Consider the following 19994-nt stretch of genomic DNA (forward strand, 5'->3'; position numbering starts at 1 on the left):
AACTCATTCTTACAAACTTTATAGAAATTACTTTGACATTATTTTTTACACCATTGTAGTCACCTGTGACAAAAATCTGTGGCAGACTATCTATGGTTTCTTTTGTAGCTGGTGGATGAGTCTGTTCAACATCAAAAGTAAGAGACGCCAACTGTGCCAGAGCAGACTGAAAGGGGTAAGCAGAAATCAAGTTCTATTATTCACAAATGTAACATTTTTCATACAAAACAAACAAACAAAAAAAGGAATGCAGTTCTAGCAGAATTACTTCTTAAAATGGAAGATATGCCTGTCAAACTATCCATTTAATTTTTATTTTTGTAATGAATGAGATGAAACTGAAGGTCAAAACAGCAATGTCTTGCTTTTAAAGCATTCTTAGATATGAGGACAGTCACAACTTAATCTACAATGAACATTTGTTTATTTTATAAAATTACAGAAAAAGCAGCAAGTTGAAAGTGTAATAAAGCTTGCCAATCTAAAACTGTGCTTTCAGTGTGCTTCTGAAAATAAATGCCTCATTAATGTGTTTCCTTGCTTCAATTATTAAATTATTCCGGCACACACAAAAGATATTAAATACCTTAGCTATACTAAGAGTGTAAACTTCAAGAAATAAAGACCCCAAGATCCATGTAGATATTTCTAATCTTAAGACACATAGAATGCTCTGAAGTAACTTTTTTTAAACTCAATTTTTTTACCATACAGAATCTTTAAGATTACAAGTCTACATGATATTTGCTGTGTGCATTTGCTGTGTACATCATACATTCAACTGTGTAAGACACTGAGAGGATATCCAGCAGAAATGTACTACCTGTTTGAACAGCACACAAATTGAAACTGAAGAACCAAGAACACAGAAACACTGGGTTCACACCCTGAACGAATTAGTCACATCCTTTAAGTACAACTACTTACTGTTCTAATCAGCTTGAAAATTATTTACGCTGTTGGCCACAAAATTCTCTTAGTAAGAAGTGTAAGATAGCATGATATTTTTGTAATGTTGGGAATACACTTAACTAAAAAGCTCTATGTACTAGAGAAACACTGGACTATACAAAAACCTCTTCAGTCTTAAACTTTCCCCAAAGTTACTACAGCTGCAACTGAAAACATGCCTGGACTTGGATCACAGTGAACAGGCAGCTGAAGCTACCACACTACCACAGATCTAAACTAGCAGTTTTATACATAACAGTCAAACCTTTGTGGCAGAGAGAGATCAGCATGAGCTAAGAAATATTTACAGCTCCTATTGAAACAAGAAATTTGTCAGTTTAAGGGAAAACCTGGGGTTATTCCTAGTGCAGTGTGCAAATTCCCCTACCAAACTCTGCTCCAATTTTACAGCTAATACCCATCAAATTCTGGTACAGCAGACTGTACTACCTTACTAACATTTAGATGATTTTAGTATTTGTATTTGGTTTTTGTTCCAATGGTCTGAGAATAAATAGTAGGTATGCTTAAGCAGAATAACTACTACACCTGGAAAAACTAGATAAGATCCCAGGGATACAGAAGGTTGCAATATTATTTATGTGTCAAACTTTTCTGTTTATATCCAGCATGAGTATTCTCAAACAGAAAGCACTGTATTGCTTGCTTACTTCCAAAACCTACACAAAAGAAACATTATAGACACAAAGCCACAGTTACTCTGAGGCTGAAAGCCACATTTTCAAATCCAAAGCAAAGTAGTGTCTGTTTTATAACTTTTATAAGATGCATCTTCAAAATAACTATACTTCCTCTTATTTCTTGTGTGACTGCTTACTTCTCCATGCAGCAAAAACAAAATGCTGAACATTTTTCTTTTAAAAACAAGAGTGCTACAGCCTACAAGGCTTTGAGCTCCTCACGTCTGTGAATTGCCACAGGAAATATTTATAAAGTTTAAATTGATAAATTGATGCAGCAGAGGCAACCAGCCTGTTCTGTACTGCTAATGAAGTAAATCAGACACTCCCAGCTATCTAGCTTCTTTATAACAGATGGAAGAAAATAATATTTAAAATCACATATATATTCTATTAAGTTTTAGAAACCCAGAGAGCTATAAAAGCTATACAACATCGCTTTTCAAAATAAATATCTAATATTTTAATTACTTCTCCTGTCCAAATGTCACAATTATTTGTGATAGATATCTCCCAATCCCTCTCCTCCAATTAAGATACACTTGAATTTTGGATGCTTTATTGTGTCATATCCCTTTCAAGTATTTCAAAACAACAGTAAATTATTTTGCTCATATCTTCTGAACAATTTTAGTAACCACTACATACTGTAAAAGTATGTGCTATACATTCTGCTTGAGATTTGAAAGAAATACTTGGAATTCTTACTCAAAACCTGTGCTGTCTATGTGATTACAGTCCATACAACTCTTCCTTTTATTACTCAGTTATCACTTTCTGCTGACTAATTCCAAATATGCCAAGACTTCTATGCCCACCATAAAGTTTCACTTTTTGTGCTACTTTCAAGCACAAATGCTACATAAGAGAATCAGCTTTTCCACATTCACAGTGTCCTGTACCATCGGTTCCTCTGCCTGCTTGCTAATGGTGTTCAGTGACGCTCTGTTCCTGGTGACACAAACATAATTACAGCACCTCCTTAGCCAGCCATGCACATAATCATCCAGGATTACTTGTACAGGTCATTCTGACAGGACTACACACATTACTCCTGACAGTACTTAGGCAAATGTTGTTATACAGGAATGAGAAAGGAAAACTTAGGAGTCATAATAAACTCAGTCTCCTTCTCAAGTTCTAATGTGTAGATAAAAAAAAAAAAAAAAGATGGGATTAGTTTCCCCTTTAGTTTCCCCTCTCTACACAGATCTTCTTGCTTTGGTGCAAAGGAGGTCAACTGTTTTTGCAGTTCTGTTTTTACTGATGTAGTGAGAACCACCCACTACAAAAGAGACAAGAATCTTCTCTATATGGCTTCAAAACACTGCTTTAACAACAAGGATATCAACAAATCTTCTCCAAATTAATGAACTGTCTCTAAATAAGTAATGCTAACAAGATCCTACACAGCTGTAGAAGGCCCTGTGATACATGATCATGAATTATGACCTCCTATATACCTTGGGGGACGTACAAAACCTGGAAACTGCATGACTGCCAACTTATGGGAATGGCCCCTTCCACTGCCTTGGAAAAGACCTGGGAATGTTATTCAGAAAGTCACTGGCTTTGCACATTTAATGGAAAAAACCCCATTATTTATGATTATTCCACTGTCTGTCAGCAGTAGAGAGCATTTCAAAGTGCCCTTGATATTTTGTCTGCAAGCACACTGTGACATACAGTGCCTGGTTCACCCCTTTAAAGTGGATACTAGCAATCAAATTGCCCCTTGCTGCCCTAAACTTACGTAACCTACAAAACATTCAGTTCAGCTGTTATAACACCATATGACATGTCTACACATTATTTAGCTCTCATTTTGACAAATACCCTGCAGGGGAGATTTATGGCAGTGCAAGAATTGTCACACTGCATCAAACTAGATCACACCTAGCTTTGTATTCACTCTGACATTGACCAACCTGAAGTAATAAACAAAAGACAAAGACCATAACCACGCTGGTTCCTGATAATAAATGCTTTGGTCTATATCCAAAATTAGACAGATGAAATGGGATAGAACAAGGTAAAGATAAAAGGCTTTTTTTTTTTTTTTTTTTTTTCTTTTTTTCAGGTGGTTTCTTTTCCTGATTGGAGTTTTTTTGCTTGTTATTGGGTGGGTTTTTTTTTTAAACTTTTTTAAAATTTAAAATACACAGAGTAAGACAGTCACACATAGGAGAGTTTTCTACTTGTAAATAAAAATTTGAGAAATCCAAATGTACTCTTGCCAAAAAAACACCAAAACAGTTGGACAACTCACAAGCATAGACTCAAGCATAAGCTTTCCTTTCTTATGTAGAGAAGTTGGCGAAAATCTTTAGAATTAAATGGCATATGTTTATACTGGTAGAAACTAGTAACTTTCTTTGCCTTACGAGGAAATAAATGCATATACTAAAAGGAGTAGGTACTGATAAATGACTTCTTGTAGTACACCCTTTAGAAGATTTTTCAAGATGTATTTTCATGTTTGCCAACCCAAAAGTTCAAGCTAACACAGGAAAGCATTTTTCTCTTATTCTCCTGATTTTGAGATTAAGTTAAAAATGATTCAACTATAAATATTTATGTCGCAATATCACAGATTTAAGATGATCAAAAATATTTTAATACCTCCACAGCTTCTAAGTGTCCATCTAGTGCCATATATGTGATAAATTGAGGTTCCATGTAAGGAATGGCTTGAGCTAGTCCTAGACCATCACCAAACTCATCAAGTACTCTGAAAAACAAAGGTTAGGAAACATGGTCTTATTTTCGAAATAAATAGTTACAACATAAAAGTCTGGATATATCAAATTATGTTAATAAAATTGTTAATAAAAGCCTGATACCCAGCCAACTGATCTCTCCCACCCTTGCCTCAACTGGACATGTAAATAAGATAAAAAGCTCATGGGTCAAGAAAAAGGGCCAGGAGTCATCAATCACTACCACAGACAAAACACTCAATTCAGGAAAAGCCTTAATTTAATTGAAAGGTTCAACCAGATGATCTTTTGAGATTTCTTTTTAATTTAGGCTGCTCTATAATTCTATTAATTTATTGCCAATAAAAATGGATTTGAATGGTAAGAAACAAAGACAAAAACTAAAACACCTTTCCCTTAGCCCTCTCTTTATTTCCAGTCTCAACGTCACTCCTTCACCCTTGAGGCCTTTAGTTTACCTATCCCAAGCAGGGCAGAGGGAAAGGAACAGGGGTTGTGGTCTGTCCATGGTTAGTTCCTCTTTGCAATTACTTCCTCCTCACACTGTTTTCCTGATCCTACATGGGCTTTTCCCACAAGCTGCAGCCCTTCATCAACTACTCCAGCACGGTTTCTCCCCAGACACACTTCCATCTAGCAAGTCCCTCCCTGTTCCACCAGTCTTCTCCAGCACCTAGAGCACTTCCTGCCCCTTTCTTTCTGACTTTGGTGTCTGCACGGTTGCTTCTTACACATCATCTTAATTTCTCTCTCTCACTGTTTGCTGTTCAGCATTTTTTATCCTTTCTTAGCACCTTTCCAGAGGCCCCACCCTATGGTGGGTCCACTGGAGCCAGCTGGAACAAGCTGTGTCCCACATAGGGCAGACCCAGCCTCTAAGAGGCAGTTCTGCAGTTCTGGTCCCAGCACAGTGGTACCATACTCCCACAGTGTATACTTCAGAGCATCCTGATGGGAGTTTCTACTGTAAAACTGTAAAAGTTCAGCTAATATGTTTCACATGTATGCTATTAAGGTTGATTTACAACTAACAGTCAGATTTTGACTACATCATGTGTCACAGTTCATGGCTTGGCAGGTCTTTTTTTTAGTTCTGTTTTATAAATTCAGAAATTAAATCTTAAAACAGGCACAAGTGAAATGATGTACAGGTCTGCATATGCTCAGCAGACCAAACTTAACAGACCATCAACATCTCTGTTCCTGTTTCTAGTAACTAGGAAGCTTACCAAGGCTAACCTCCAACACATAAAAGACAGCTTCTGTCCCTGTCACACAATTCCACTGCTAGCTTACCACCTGACAGTGTAAGAACATAGGCGTTACTTCTAGTTTGGACTCTCATGCATTAGTCCCTTTTATACTTTTCTACAATATAACTTCATAAGGAGAAAACAACAGTGTTGTTATGTCTGCACTCAAGTCTGTATTTTAATAAGTAGAAGAGAGCAAATGTTATGTCTCTAACTGTAAAGCCTTCTATCACATTGTAAAACAAACACATTATACTATTTTGTATGTAGCTCCAATCACTTTATTCCTGGTATTTGAAGCATTTTTATAATAAATTGATTGTAATATCCTTCAGTAATCTAATGACAGAAAATGGAGTGAAGCATTCAAAATTATTATAATATTAGGTAAGTGCATGGCATTTCAAAGAGAAATAAAATAGATTTGTAATGACTAACTTACACCAGTTTCAAAGGAGGAAAAGATCAGTTATAAAACAGGACTGACTTGAATGCTGATTGCATTCATATTGCCTTATTTGTGTTACACATCCACTTGAAAACTAAATTAGAAAATACACCCATACCTTGCATATTTAGGGCACCAAAATTTTCTCAAATCAAGCCTGATTTAGCAAATCTATTCCTTTTCCTCTCATTAGAAAATACATAGCACTTGAAATACCTTAAACAATAAAACTGAGATTATTAGTCCTTGAAGCAAGTGTATACTGGTAGCCATAAGTACTTTTTACATCTTACACAGAAAAGAAAAGAGTAACTACAAAACCTCTGAAATGAGAGCAGACAACTATCAAATGCATACCTCCACTCCTCATCCAGGTCTTCACTCACACTGGAGTCATCCTCAAGATTGTTATTACCATTCAACACGGAGAATCCAAGACGTACAAAATCACTAATTGGACCATTTTCCTCATCACTGCTACTTTCCAGGTCTTCTTCGTACCGTAACCAAGCAACTTCACCTTCCTCCAATAACGCCTGCTCCCTTTATATAAATAAATGAAAAGCTAAAACTAAAAAGCTAAGAGAATTTACAAACACACATAAACAACAAAAGCCAAACATAACAAAAACTAAACAGGCATGTTTCCCAGACTATGGAGTCACAGATTAGGAATTAAGCATTTGCCATAAAAATTCAAGAAGTTCCCAGAGTTCAGAATCAGTTCTGTGGCAAAGCTTTGTCTAATGCTCAAGGCCAGCAGTACAGTAAGAAGTTTGTTTCTAATTTCCCCTAGTACAGACAGGGTTAATAAATTTCATACTAAACATTTTCTTATTTATCTACAAGTTCCTAGAGCCATTAAGGAGAAAGGTCTTGACATCCAGAGCAGCCTCCATGGCAAAGCTTGGCCTGAATGTGATGTAAAGAGCTACTACTTGCAAGAGAAGCTATCTTGCAAGAGAAAGACTCTTCTCATTCCTGGATATTCTAGAGGAGCAGAAGTCACCTGGATACAGAGTCATGGGGCTGTGAGGCCCACTTTTCTTATAGAAAGACGGATTATGTTAAAGATGCATACATTTTCACGCTGTTCATATCAAAGACAATTAAAAAGCACACAGCTCCATTATTGTTGTTTTGAAAGAGATGAGTTGTTATAAAGTTTTCCTAAAGTCACACTAGTTCTTCAAGACCCAAGAATGTGGAGAATACTAAAAAAGCATTAACAACCAAGGGGACTGCATAGCAATAGGTACTGTGCACCTAAGAGTGGAAGAAGCTGAAAGAACACTTAGGTGTGGCCTTTGCTTTATAAAGATTTAAACTAGAGTCAATATTAGATGCTTAGGAAAAAAGCCAAGAACATGCTTCTTAGCTGTATACAGCTACAAATTTTGCCTTATAAGCAAAGGCAGCTATAGTTTATGAAGTATTGAATGACTGGAAAAATAAAGTAAATTTAAAGTTACTAGAGCAAGCAAGAAATTCAAGTTTTCTTTAATCACTGATAGGGCTGCAGAAAATGAGCACCAGTTTAATAGGAGAAGTAATAATGCAGAGCAATAAATAAATTCTTTTCAAGGAGTCCTAAGCAGTATCAAAGGATATTTATGTAACATGTATATCTTAACAAATAACTTGCCTGACTTTTTAAAGTCAATATATTAAGTCTATTATTGACGCTACATGTCAATATGCTCTCATTGTTTCTGTATTTTTCATTACGCAGAACTGCTTGCATGGAATGCCGTATTTTCCTTGATTTGAAACACATACAACTACTCAGATTATTGTGATGCAGGCAAATGATTGTTGCTGGCACGGTAACTGCTTTTAGATGTTATTCTATGCAGTGCTACGTGAATACCCTACTACTGGTGATGCTAGAAGCTATAGGAAGTTAGCCAATAAAATAAAAGCATACTCTTGGAAACAGAAGTCTGTGCTCTCCTCTTTCATACCCCTGCTGCTCCTCTGCACACCAGGGTCGTGCTCCTCCCTGCTCGAGATAGTCTCCCAGCTTTCATCACTTGAGGACTGCTCTTTTTCCACAGCAGTAAGACTGGAAGGCACAGATGTAGGCCATTCTCCATCACTGCACTCTGAGCTGCAATTTAAACAAATAACAGAGTATGAATTCAAACACTGCTTTAGGGGAAATAAAACAATTTCCTATTTTTCTATCAACATTGCTCTCAATATAGGTAGCTTTTTTCTAAGAGAAATTAATCTTGTGCTATATATAGATGCATTACAAATCAAGCGTACCTAGAGTTATTTTAAAAAATTAGTCTCTAAAAAAGAATTCAAACATTCTACCCATCCTACTTTGCAAAAGTGTTTTGTTCTTCCCTTGCCACATACATAGAGTACAGGAAACAACTCAAGAACAGAAACCAGACTCACTATGCACATGCTTTTCCTAGATTAGAAAAATGGCATCAGTGGCACAGTTTGATTAACAAATAATAATCAATGTTGGCCTTACCTCTCAGCCAAACAAATTTAAAGTAACAGCTCTTAGAACGTATAATCCATCTAGAATGACCTTTTTTAACATAGAAAGCTATGATGGATAACTTACTTACGAAACTATTTGATTTGATTTTTACTGCAAACTCCAAACAAGATGAATGGCAAGGAGTTTTGAAAAGACAATTTGCTCAGCCACCACAAAGAAAAGGGCAACAAATAAACTTTGGGCAGCTTAAACAAAATAGTAGAGTTAGCACAATCTTAGGAACGATGAACTGCTGCTAGCATTGGTAATGGCACTTAGATAACTCACTCACTACAGTGATAGTTTTTGAAATTCAAAATAAAGCCAAGTAGCTATGTCACTTCAAAATTTAGAGAAAACAGATACGAACAGCCAACATGCTTACTAGACCTCATTTTGCAAAGCAATCCACAACATCCGCAGCATAGTTTTCTAATCTGCCAAACCCAGTATGTTTAAGTGTATTGTTACCTCCCCACCTACAAATTCACTAATTTCCTCCCTTTATCAAACAGTACAAATACATGCCAATAGAACTTTCAATTTAAGGAATTTTAAGAGCTTTTGAAAAACTGCATAGTACACACTGCAAGTTTTATGAGAATAAATAAGTTCAAGACAAAGATTATATATAAGCATTTTAACTTGAGGCAGGAATAAATTTTTCTATCACAATTTTGATGAGTAAGAAAAGTGGTGAAAATTAGAATATTCAGTAATTTTGGGCTATTTTAATGGATTACTTTAAAATAGAAATAATATATATCATGAATTCTAATATGTAGTCTAATGCATTTCATTTTACACCATCTAAAACTGAATATTGACTTTTAAATCTTTTGTTCTGTTTGGTTCTTTGGTTTTGGGTTGGGAGTTTGGTTTGGAATGTGTTTTGTTTCTGTTTTGTTTGCTCAAGTTATTTTATATTTTACAATTTCATCTTAGATATATACAATTTAGATATAGACATCTTAGATATATACAATATGTACAATTTCATCTTAGATGAAATTGTATATAGCTGTATATAGCTGCAATACTTAAATGCCTTGTTTTAGTTGTCTCTATTTACAATCTGAGAATGACTTCCAACACACTTAAAAATACTCCTCCTTTGCTTTTAATCAAACTTGTTCTATTTAAGGTTTATGCACAAAAACTAATTCAAACCAGAAAAGGATATACCTAGAGTCACTAACACTAAACAACTGAAGCACATTAAATATTTCAGAACTCAGGATTTAACTGTGCTCAGTTCTGCATGAGTCCAGAACATTACTTAATGGTTAGGGTGTTACAGACTTACCACTTGCCAAAAGCACAGCACACGAACTTAGCATCTGCATGTGGATTTGCTGACACTAGTCCCTCCCCTGGCTGAACCCCCTCCTGACCTGTACCTGGCACACAGTCCAAAATTAACTGGACTGAGCTAATAGACATGATCCTCCTCCCTCCAACCCTGCCCTGGGACCTTCCACCACCCTTCCAACTTCGAACATACATGGTTCTCACAAACATGCAAGTCTTTCTCCCTCCCACACAGTTTCCACAAGCTAATACCACAATAGCTGTGCAGCTCCTTGAAGAGAAAATGCAAGGTGGAGGCCCACACTGCAGCAACCAAAAGGTGAATTTCTCCCTGGGCTGGGAATAAGCTAAAACTGAGCTGAAGGATGTAATTTGACACGTATGTCAAATCCACTTTTTATGTAGCTCTGCATGAACATAAAATATGGTTTAAACCTTAAAACATAAAACTTCACCTTTCAAGAGTGAACATATTACTCATTTGTACAGACTAATCATTGACAATATATTTAATAAATATAAGTATTTTTAGGTTTTAGAACATAAATTAGAGGGATTCTAAGTTAAAAACACATGACTTCTGTTTACTAGTTCAGTTACTGCCATCAAGAACATTTCAAATAATCAATCTATATTTCTTTCTGTCATGCTACAATAACCCATCACTGTGCATCATGGAAGCCAATGCTGTAATTTTAGATTACACTTCCTCCATGCCATTTTAATTTTGTAGCAGCAGCATTTCAAAAATTGAAAAGATTATGCACTAAGATAAAATTTTGAAAAGTAAACCTTACAAGGAAATGAAGGATTCATTTACAAGTGCCTTTATTAAGAATCACAGAACTGTCAGAGCTGGAAGGGACCTTTGAAGATCATCCAGCCAAACCTTTCTGCCACCTTGCCATCCAACCCTTCTGCAGTCCAACCTGGAACACAGAAATAGTCCCAGTTGAGTTTGGAATGTCTTCAGAGAAGGAGACTCCATGACCTCCCTGGGTTACATGTTCCAGTGCTCTGTCACCCTCAACCTGAAGTTCTTGTTGTGGTAGAACTTCCTGTGTTTTAGTCTATGGCCATCGCTCCTTGTCCTGTCACTGAGCACCACTGAAGAGATTCTGTCACCATCCTCCTTCCACCTGCCTCGGAGCTGTTTATTTGCATTAATGAGATTCCCTCTCAGTCTTCTCCAGACTAAACAGACACAGATCCCACCTCTCCTCACAAGAGAGATGCTCCAGACCCCTCATCATCTCTGTGGCCTCCACTGGGCCCTCTTCAGTAGCTCCTTATCTTTCTTCAACTGTGGAAACCAAAAATGAACACAGTATTCCAGATGTGCCTCACTAGAGCAAGAAGGGGAGTAGGATCACCTCCCTGACCTGCTGGCCACACTCTTCCCAATGCATCCCAGAATAACTCTTCTCTCATGGCCCTGAGGACACACATGACCAGCTGATGGTCAACTTGCAACCCACCTGCACCCAAATGTCCTACCGAGAAGAGCTGATCTCCAGTGGGTGGGCCCCCAGCCTGTGCTGCTACTGGGTGTTATCCCCCACCAAGTGCAGGATCCCATACTTAACACCTTGAAGAAAAGCCCCCAAGTCTATTATTTTAAAATGCACTTTGTTCTCTCATAGTTGCAATTCTGCAATGTTTTAAGGACAAGATTTTATGCTAACTAATTTTCACGCTTTTCTCTCTACAAAAATACAGGACATACAATCTACTAAGCAGGTTAGCTTATGAACGGCAAGCACATGCACAGGAGAGCCACATCAACATCCAGAAGACATGTCTTGTAAAGAATGCAGTGGGAACAGAATCAACAAGATGAAAGCAAATTGCAAGAAAAATATGAAAAAAAGCCATTACAAACACTACTACATCTTCCATAAATTATCATAGGGTTAGAAATGTTTTTACCCTCAAATAGCTTGGTTATATAATTCCAGTTAATAGTGAAGAGTTCTAAGCTAACATTTTATGAATAGAAGTTAATCAACATAAGGTTTATCCAAATTTCTTTGTCTTTTGGGTGATGTCTTAGGGTGACTATATGATGCTTTCCTCCCTAATTATCTGTTCTGTTTATGCTGGATATTAAGTTCTGCACCTTTAAGACTGGTTCTGAGAGTGAAGCAGGGAGAAAGCAGTGCACAGTTTATTATCAGAAACTGCACTCACTCCTCCACATTCCTGCTCCTGGACTGTGTTGTCTGCAGCATGGACAGACAGCAGAACAGAGCTCTCCTTTGCTTTTTGTTAGTTTTTAGTTATCTGACGCAGACAAGCTCCCTGGACTGCGATTTTTCTTTTTCTTGGAACAGTTCAAACCCGCTCTGGACTGAAAACCCAGAAAAACACTGGGGAGCTCACACCTGTGGCCCATTGGGGCCAGGATGCTTCATTCCAGCACCAGAGGGAATGATGAGAGACTGAGCGAGCTGAGTTACACCCCACAACAAGGACTCTCTGAATTTTAATACTTTTTCATTTTTTATGCTTGTGAATATTTTCTTGTTAAATGAACCATTTTTTCAACTTTTTCCCAAGGAAATATTTCCCTGAATCAGCTGGGGGTGGGGCCACATGAATCTGCTTTCTAGAGGGACTGCTTTTGGAGTTTCGTCCCAAATTCATCCTAAACCAGGACAGCTGAAGAGCTCAAAGGAGAAACCTGAACATTGCTTCTTGTGTCAAGGTTGGAGCAATTTGTAAATCTAAAACTGTCACAATTAATAGCTACTTTGGAAACATCTAGTAGTCTGAACAATTTCCATTAAAAAGGGATTATAAGCAACCCTATCAAGTTATTCTTCAGATATTAAAATGAAGAACAATTTCTTTCAAAAGGCTGGAAATAAGAACCTAAATAGGCTGTCATGCAGAATACTGAGATTTGGAAGCAAAATTACCCAAATTCTCAAGAGTAAGCCTAGAAGGAAACTTTTAAAGCTGAACAAGGCTTTCAGTCTTTACCCTCCATCTGCTCAGTAAAAATGAAATAAAAATAAACAAGTAATATTCTTCACGATAGGATGCTCTGACTACAGACATAAGTCTTTTTACATTACCAGAAGAGTGAAGGATAACTGAATGGAAAAGTTGACATCTTGTTAGCTGATCATATTCTGAAATGCCTTAAGTTTTTATGTCTCATTTGCTAACATATTGTTCAGTTTATCACACTATTTACAGAAAAGATTCAATACTAAAACAGATATAAAAAGTAAAATTTTTACCTGTCTTCATCTTTGTGAGGCATTATGTAATGTGTGTCGTGGTCTTCTAACTCATTCCAAAAAACACTGTCACTTAGAACATTGTTTTGCTCTCGAGCTAGTGAATTTCTTCTTAAGTCTATTTCTATGTTCTTTCGATGACTGTGCATTCTTGAGAGAAAGAAAGCACCAGAACTCATCTCATCTTTGCCATCTCTCAAGGGACACTCAGGATGACACTGCTGGACATCAGCAATTCCAATTCTCCTCCAGGAATTATTTTCCTCTTCATCATCACTAGAGAGATGATTTTCTCTCTCCAGTTGTTTAGCAGTATTTTGTGTTCTAATTTTAGGTCTCACTACCAGCTCAGATGAATTTTCTTGGTCAGTGTCTCCATCAACAATGTTTAATACATCAGCATCAGGTACAGGGGTTCCAATTCCAACATCCACTATATGTTTTGTCTGCTGTGTTTCACAACTCAGGCTAATTTTTGGTGCAGCTTCATCTTCAGCAGATTTAAGTGTCCTATTGTTTGGACATGCCAAAGGCATTGGTCCTCCTTCTTCGCAACTTTCTCTAGAAATGCTGTGGTTTAAAGCAGACAGTGGGGACTCTAAGTCATTAATAGACTCCATGTCTTTTTCATACTGAGAAAGTAAGTTATCTAGTCTTTCCTGAAGTAGATCTGCTGCTTCTCTTAACCAAGAACATTCGTCTAGAACACCCTCTTCATCTCCATCACTGCTATCCGGCTCATAGGAGTCAATGTTTACAAAAGCAATTCCATTTTTACCATCCAAATCATTATGCCCTCCAGATGTGCATTCTGCAAGGTCCTCAGATTTTTCATAAGGATTCATCAAGTCCCGTGAGATTTGGTTGCCTTCAAGGCCATAACTGAATACAGAAATTGGTGATGTTTGGCTTGATGCACTTTGGCAAACAGGTTCTCTAATATCAGCATCTTTTGACAAAGGTTCAGTAGAAACTTGAACCAATGGACTAGAATCTTCACAGAAAGCTGTAAGAAAGAATGCACTGGAATAACCAAAACCAACAGAAATATTCTTGTCTACAACAACTCCTCATTTAAAAAGAAGGAATAATTTACTAAGACTGCAGTACAAAGTGACAGAAACATTTATCAGAGATGTAGAGATGTAGGCATTCTTCAATAATACCTTCTCATTTATACAAACTAAGCCTACAGAAATAGATCTAAATTTAAAATTAAAATTCCAGCTACACATGTTATAGGGAAAAAAGTATTAAAGGAATATATACACAAGCAGATTTTTTACATTGTTTATATAAAAGGGAATTATAAGATAACAGGAAAGCCAAAAGAACTTCTCTCTTCATATTGGACTATCCATTAACTAGCTAAATTGTGCCTTCTGCCACACTCAGATAAAGTCACTTATTGCTACTATAAATTACATACTAAAATAACTGTTTTTTACCTGCACCTTTGAGTGCAACTCCTCATAAGAAGAAAATAGCAGGGTTGAATATGCTATTACAGATAATAGTTGCTTCATCACAAATGTATTTTAGATATATTACACTTGAACACCTCTTGCATAAAATAGCAATAAACATCAATTCTAGCAGCAAGAGTTAAAGAAGGTAAAAACATGGATACTACTGCTACTACAAAATCAGTATTTTTCAAGTAATTTTTAAACTCCTAACCAAAGCAACAGTCCAAACTATTTTGTCCAGAATCTCATCTAAATCATTAGATGAGGCTCCATTACTAGATTGGTGAATTCCAGGCACTGGAATCTTATGACAGCTATGCTCTTCAGCACTAGGAATCTGGCTTCTAGGAAATAATACTGTATCTAATTAGAATCTTGAAGCTCCTCCACAAAATTGCTATGAGCCAAGGCTGGTTGGCGGGCCCCTCTACAGATCACCTACTCCATTACTCTTGCTCAAGCAGAGTCATATATAGTAAGTAACCAAGGATCAAATCCAGTCATGTTTTTAATATTGTCAGTATTATCTCCTCTTACTCATCTTCTACAGTTTTTTTGATTCCTAAAGCACCAGGATGGTAACTTAGGGTACAGGTACTAAAGGGGTCAACTAGGAAAGGTGCCCTCCTTGATTTACTGCTTGATAACAGAGGGTCTCATGACCCATATGGAGATTGGTGACAGTCTTGGCCTCAGTGAACATGAAGTGATAGAGATCAAAGTCTCTGGTGAATGAAGAAAAAAGTAAAAAATTCAATTAAAGACATAAGAAGACTTCAGGCTGCTCAGGGAACTAGTTAGTGAGATCCAGGGAAAATGCTCTGGAAGCTGCCGGGGTCAGTGCTGGTCATTTTTAAGGACCACATCCCAAGGGCATAGGAGCAGTCAATTCCAAAAATGCTGGAAGTCAAGAAAGTGAGATAAAAGGCTGGCTCGGATGACCAGGGATCATCTTTTCAAGCTAAAGCCAGAAAAGAAGGTGTATGGCCAGTGGAAGAAAAGTTAGGTGACATGGGAGGAAGAGATGCTGCTGCCACTGTAGGGAAAAAAAATCAATGTGGCAAAGCTCAGTTGGGGTTGATGGAGGCCAGAAACATGGGGGACTTAACAAAAAGTTTTATTAAGTATGTCAGTAGCAAAGGCAGTGCAGGAATAACATTAGCCCATTACAGGATGATGGTCACCACACAGATGGGGACAGAGAGAAGGCAGAGTTGTTACATGATTTCTTTGCCCATCTTCAACACTGATGAAGAGAGGATGTCCAAGGAGGTCCCAGGTACCTGAGCTGGAAAATTATCAACTCCCAGTCAATCCTGAACATGCATGGGATCTGCTGCTCCTGCTGTAAGTTTATAAGGCCTGACGGGATTCATCTGAGGATAGTCAACTAGTCCGCTGATATCACAGCAAGGCCTCTCTCAATGATTTTTGAACAGTTCAGGGAATCTGTAGAGGTCCCAACTGACTGAACCATGGCTAATGCTGTCCCAGTTTTCAAGGAGGGAAAGGATGACATGGGAAAGGCAGGCCTGTCAGTCAGCCACATGCTGCTACAGTCCATTTCAGTGACTGGTAAAATTACAGACATGACTATTCTGGTGTAGTGAAAAACCTGAAGGAAATGCAGCCCTTGGCCACAGCCAGCACAAATTCATGAGGGGAAAGTTCTGCTTGTCAAACCTATTATGACAAGGTATCCCAGCTACTGGATCAAGGAAACTTTCTCATGTAATCTTTATGTATTTTAGCAAAGGTTTTGATACTGCCTCACATAGGCTTCTTATGGACAAAACACCCAGCACACAACTGGATAAACACATCATGTGATGGGTGAGTAACTGGCTCACAAGTCAGGTACAAAAGGTAACAGTGAATGGAGTGAAATCTCACTGGTGACCTACCACTAGTGGAATTCCACAGGGCTCCACCCTCATCCCTGTGCTCTTCAGATCTTCATGAACAACTAAGACACAGGACTCAAAGGTGCATTAAGTAAGTTTGCTGATGACACTAAGATGGGATGCTGGAGAGCAGCACAGGGGACCCTGGTCAATAGCAAGTTCAACATGTATAAGCAGTGGCCTGGCAGCCAGGAGGGCCAGCCCTGTCCTGGGGACATCAGGCTCAGCATCACCAGCTGGGCAAGGGAGGAGATTGTCCCACTCTGGGCTGGGGCAGCCTCATGTCAAGTGCTGGGGGCAGTTTTGGGTACCACCATGTGAGATACAAAGATATTAGAAAATGTCTAAAAGAGGGCCATGAAGATGGTGAAGAAACAAAACGGGGAAGCCACACAAGGAGCAGATGAGGTGACTTGGTCTTTTCATCTTGGAGAAGAAAAGACAGAGGGGAGATCTCACTGGGGTCTTCAACCCTAGAGAGGCAGAGGAGGGGCAGATGCTGGTCTCTTCTCTGGGGAGCACAGGGACAGGACCCAAGGGAATGGCCTGAAGCTGTGTCAGGGGAGGTTTAGGTTGGGTATCAGGTAAAGGTTCTTGCCCCAGAGAGTGTTTGGGCACTGGAACAGGCTCCCCAGGGCAGTGGTTGCAGCACTGGCCTGACCGAGTTCAAGAAGTGTTTGGACAATACTCCTGGGCACACAAGAGTGATTCTTGGGGATGTTCTACGGCCAGGAATTGGGCACAATGATTCTTGTAAGTGCCTTCTAATTCAGAAAATATGCAGCATTTTAGGTAATACCTATCCAGCCAGGGAAAAATATAGCCTACTGGAGACAAAGAAAGTAAATAAATCCAAAATATAATTCCAGCCAGGGAAAAATATAGCCTCCTGGAGACAGAGAAAGTGAATAAATCCAAAATGGTTCTGTAAGACAAATCTGAAGAGTTGTAATATAGACACAAACAAATGTAAAGGAAAGGCATCTTGTTATTAAACTAATGTACATACAAAGCAACTGTATCAGGAACAGGGAGAGAATACACCCTTAAACTGCATATATCTAATGATCCATAAAATAACTGCATGCATATCTGTATAACTGAAACAACAAATGTGGTAGCATTATATAGAGACTTCATTAACATCAATACTGCCTTACAGGAAACAGACCTTTAACGAGATGGAAGGATAGAAAATGTATGAAGCATGGACAACAGTAAACACACTTCAATTAGAAAAAATTAAAACCACCCCAAGATGATCTACATCACCTAACAGATTACAAAAACAATTGAATACAAAGCTAAGACAGCACTATACCATTATCATTTTAAAAGAAAAAATTAGAATAAGAAAGCAGTTTCAAAACAGTCTATACAGGCAGGAGAAAAAAAAAACAAACCTGCCTTGTAGAGCAATATAATCACTTATGCTGGAAAAGACCACTAAGGTATCAAGTGCAACCACAAATCTAGCACTGCCAAGTCCACCATTAGACTTTGTATGCATGCCTTTTAAGAACCACCAGGAACTGGCAACTGCCAGTTTTTCGAGCAGCCTCTTCCAATGACGGGCAAACCCTCTGGTGAAGATACTTTACCTAACAGCCAATTAAACCTCCTCTGGTGCAATCTGAGGCCATTTATTCTTGCTCCATCACTTGTTCCTGGGCAGAAAGAACCACACCCGCCTCGCTCCAGCCTCCTCTCAGGCAATTATACAGAGCAGGAAGATCCTCTGACCCTCCTTTACTTGAGACTGAGCACCCGCAGCTCCCTCAGCTGCTGTTCATTTGACGTGTACTCCAGTCCCTCCCCCAGCCCTGCTGCCCTTCTCTGGACACCTTCCAGCCCCTCAATGTACTTCCTGAACCGAAGAGCCCAGAACTGGACACAGCACTTGAGCTTTAACCTAACCAGTGCTCAGCACAGGCAGATTGTCACTGCTCTGCTGCCACATTATTGCTGACAAAACACTCAGCCAGTGTTGAGAAGCATGCCCAAGTCTTTTACCCCCCAGGCACTTTTGAAGATCTAAGGTTGTATCAAATAAGGTTTTTTAAGCTGAAAACCTCAGGCAAAGACATGGGACCATATTTCTAATCCAAGAAGGCGTTCTGTATTCCTCTATTAAATTATTATTCAGATGATAATGTCACAGAAGGCATTTTGGTAAATACTAACATCCAGTACTCATTAAACAAGAAAGGGTCTAACTGGTATACACAAATAAAAAAAAAAAACTTTTAAAGATGTTTTAGAGGCTTCAACTAATTTTCGCTATGGTTGACAAAGAACAACCTGGTTCATGATGCATCAAATATTTCACAGCCTCATTCTAAACAGAAGGTTAGAATAGGCATTTTCTTCCAAATGTGAATTTTAATTTGGACAAAATAATTTGAACTAAACAATGTTATTGTTTTCTAGTTTGTTAGAACACATGATGAATGTTCTTCAGGCAAAACTACATAGCCTAATATAGATTTATTAGATTACTTATACTTTATAGAATGAAATTTAGTATAAAAGCAAAATAAAGACATAGGAAATATACTTTCATGTTATTTAAGTGGCTCAATAACATGAGCCCCTTATATGGCTCTCAATGTGCCTTTCTCCTCCAGCCCCAAGCACCCCAGTTTGCAATGAAATAGCACATACCCAAAGATATGTACATACATACATGAGGAATTCTCTTTCTGAACATCTTCCAATTCTAATTGTTTGCAGTTGTCATTCTGTTGATGTCCATCTCTGTCTTGATTATTCAAAAATGGTCTAAGCCCAAGAAAGGAATGTTTTCTTTCACCTGTAATAGTCTGATATCCTCCTGCAGGTTTGGGCCAGGCAGTTTTGCCAAGTCCTTGGCCCATTGCTACACAAGATTATGGGGGAAAGAAAAAGACAGAGATACTTGTTAAACAACATATCTTTGCAGTTTCCCTCCTCCCTAACACTTTGATATACTCTTTTACCAAGGACTTCTCTATTTCTTTGAAGTCTTAAGCTTCATTTACAATGTGATTATTAAGAACATAGAGTGCTCTGGGCCCATCCATTATGAAAGCATGTAACTGAGTTTTCATCTACACTAAATAATACTGGCAAACACTGTGTCCCCATCTTAACGTGTCTTTAGAACATAACAGAGACTTAATAGTTGTTTGGTTTTTTTTAAATCAATCCCAGATGTCACAGGTTTATGGGTTTTTTTTTTCACTCTGTTCATAAAGGTGACGCAACACATATATCAGCTTGCAGAAAAGATTTGCAAGCACTGCAATGGAAAATCCTTCAGGTAAAACAGCACAATTCAGGAAACCCTAGCTAGCTTATCTTTGTGAGTGGAAAAGTATAATTAATCAATTTACACTTTCTAAAATGAAAGTCCCAGGGAGAAGGCTTTATTCTTACTGCTAGAGGTAGTATGTTAAGGCATGGCCATACAAAGCATAGCCCACACTTTGCTTCTTCTTGCAGTAG

The 19994-nt window shown here is 38.1% G+C and overlaps 1 protein-coding gene across 3 annotated transcripts in view; it reads right to left on the reverse strand.

Moving 5' to 3' along the window:
• Positions 1 to 19994, reverse strand: part of PJA2 (praja ring finger ubiquitin ligase 2) — a 63059-nt gene that overhangs the window by 31512 nt on the left and 11553 nt on the right. For 2 of the 3 annotated variants that reach the window (XM_021524780.3, XM_021524779.3), the window contains exons 2-7: positions 19195 to 19386; positions 13136 to 14141; positions 8001 to 8183; positions 6431 to 6616; positions 4275 to 4383; positions 64 to 166 (exon numbers count right to left, since the gene is read on the reverse strand). In XM_021524780.3, the coding sequence (XP_021380455.2) occupies positions 64 to 166; positions 4275 to 4383; positions 6431 to 6616; positions 8001 to 8183; positions 13136 to 14141; positions 19195 to 19384 (1777 nt within the window). In that variant the 5' untranslated portion in view covers positions 19385 to 19386. The remainder of the gene's footprint in view (positions 1 to 63; positions 167 to 4274; positions 4384 to 6430; positions 6617 to 8000; positions 8184 to 13135; positions 14142 to 19194; positions 19387 to 19994) is intronic. The other variant, XM_077790009.1, reaches the window with a different exon arrangement.

The sequence above is a fragment of the Lonchura striata genome, chromosome Z (assembly GCF_046129695.1).
Source record: "Lonchura striata isolate bLonStr1 chromosome Z, bLonStr1.mat, whole genome shotgun sequence".
Classification (NCBI taxonomy): Eukaryota; Metazoa; Chordata; class Aves; order Passeriformes; family Estrildidae; genus Lonchura; species Lonchura striata.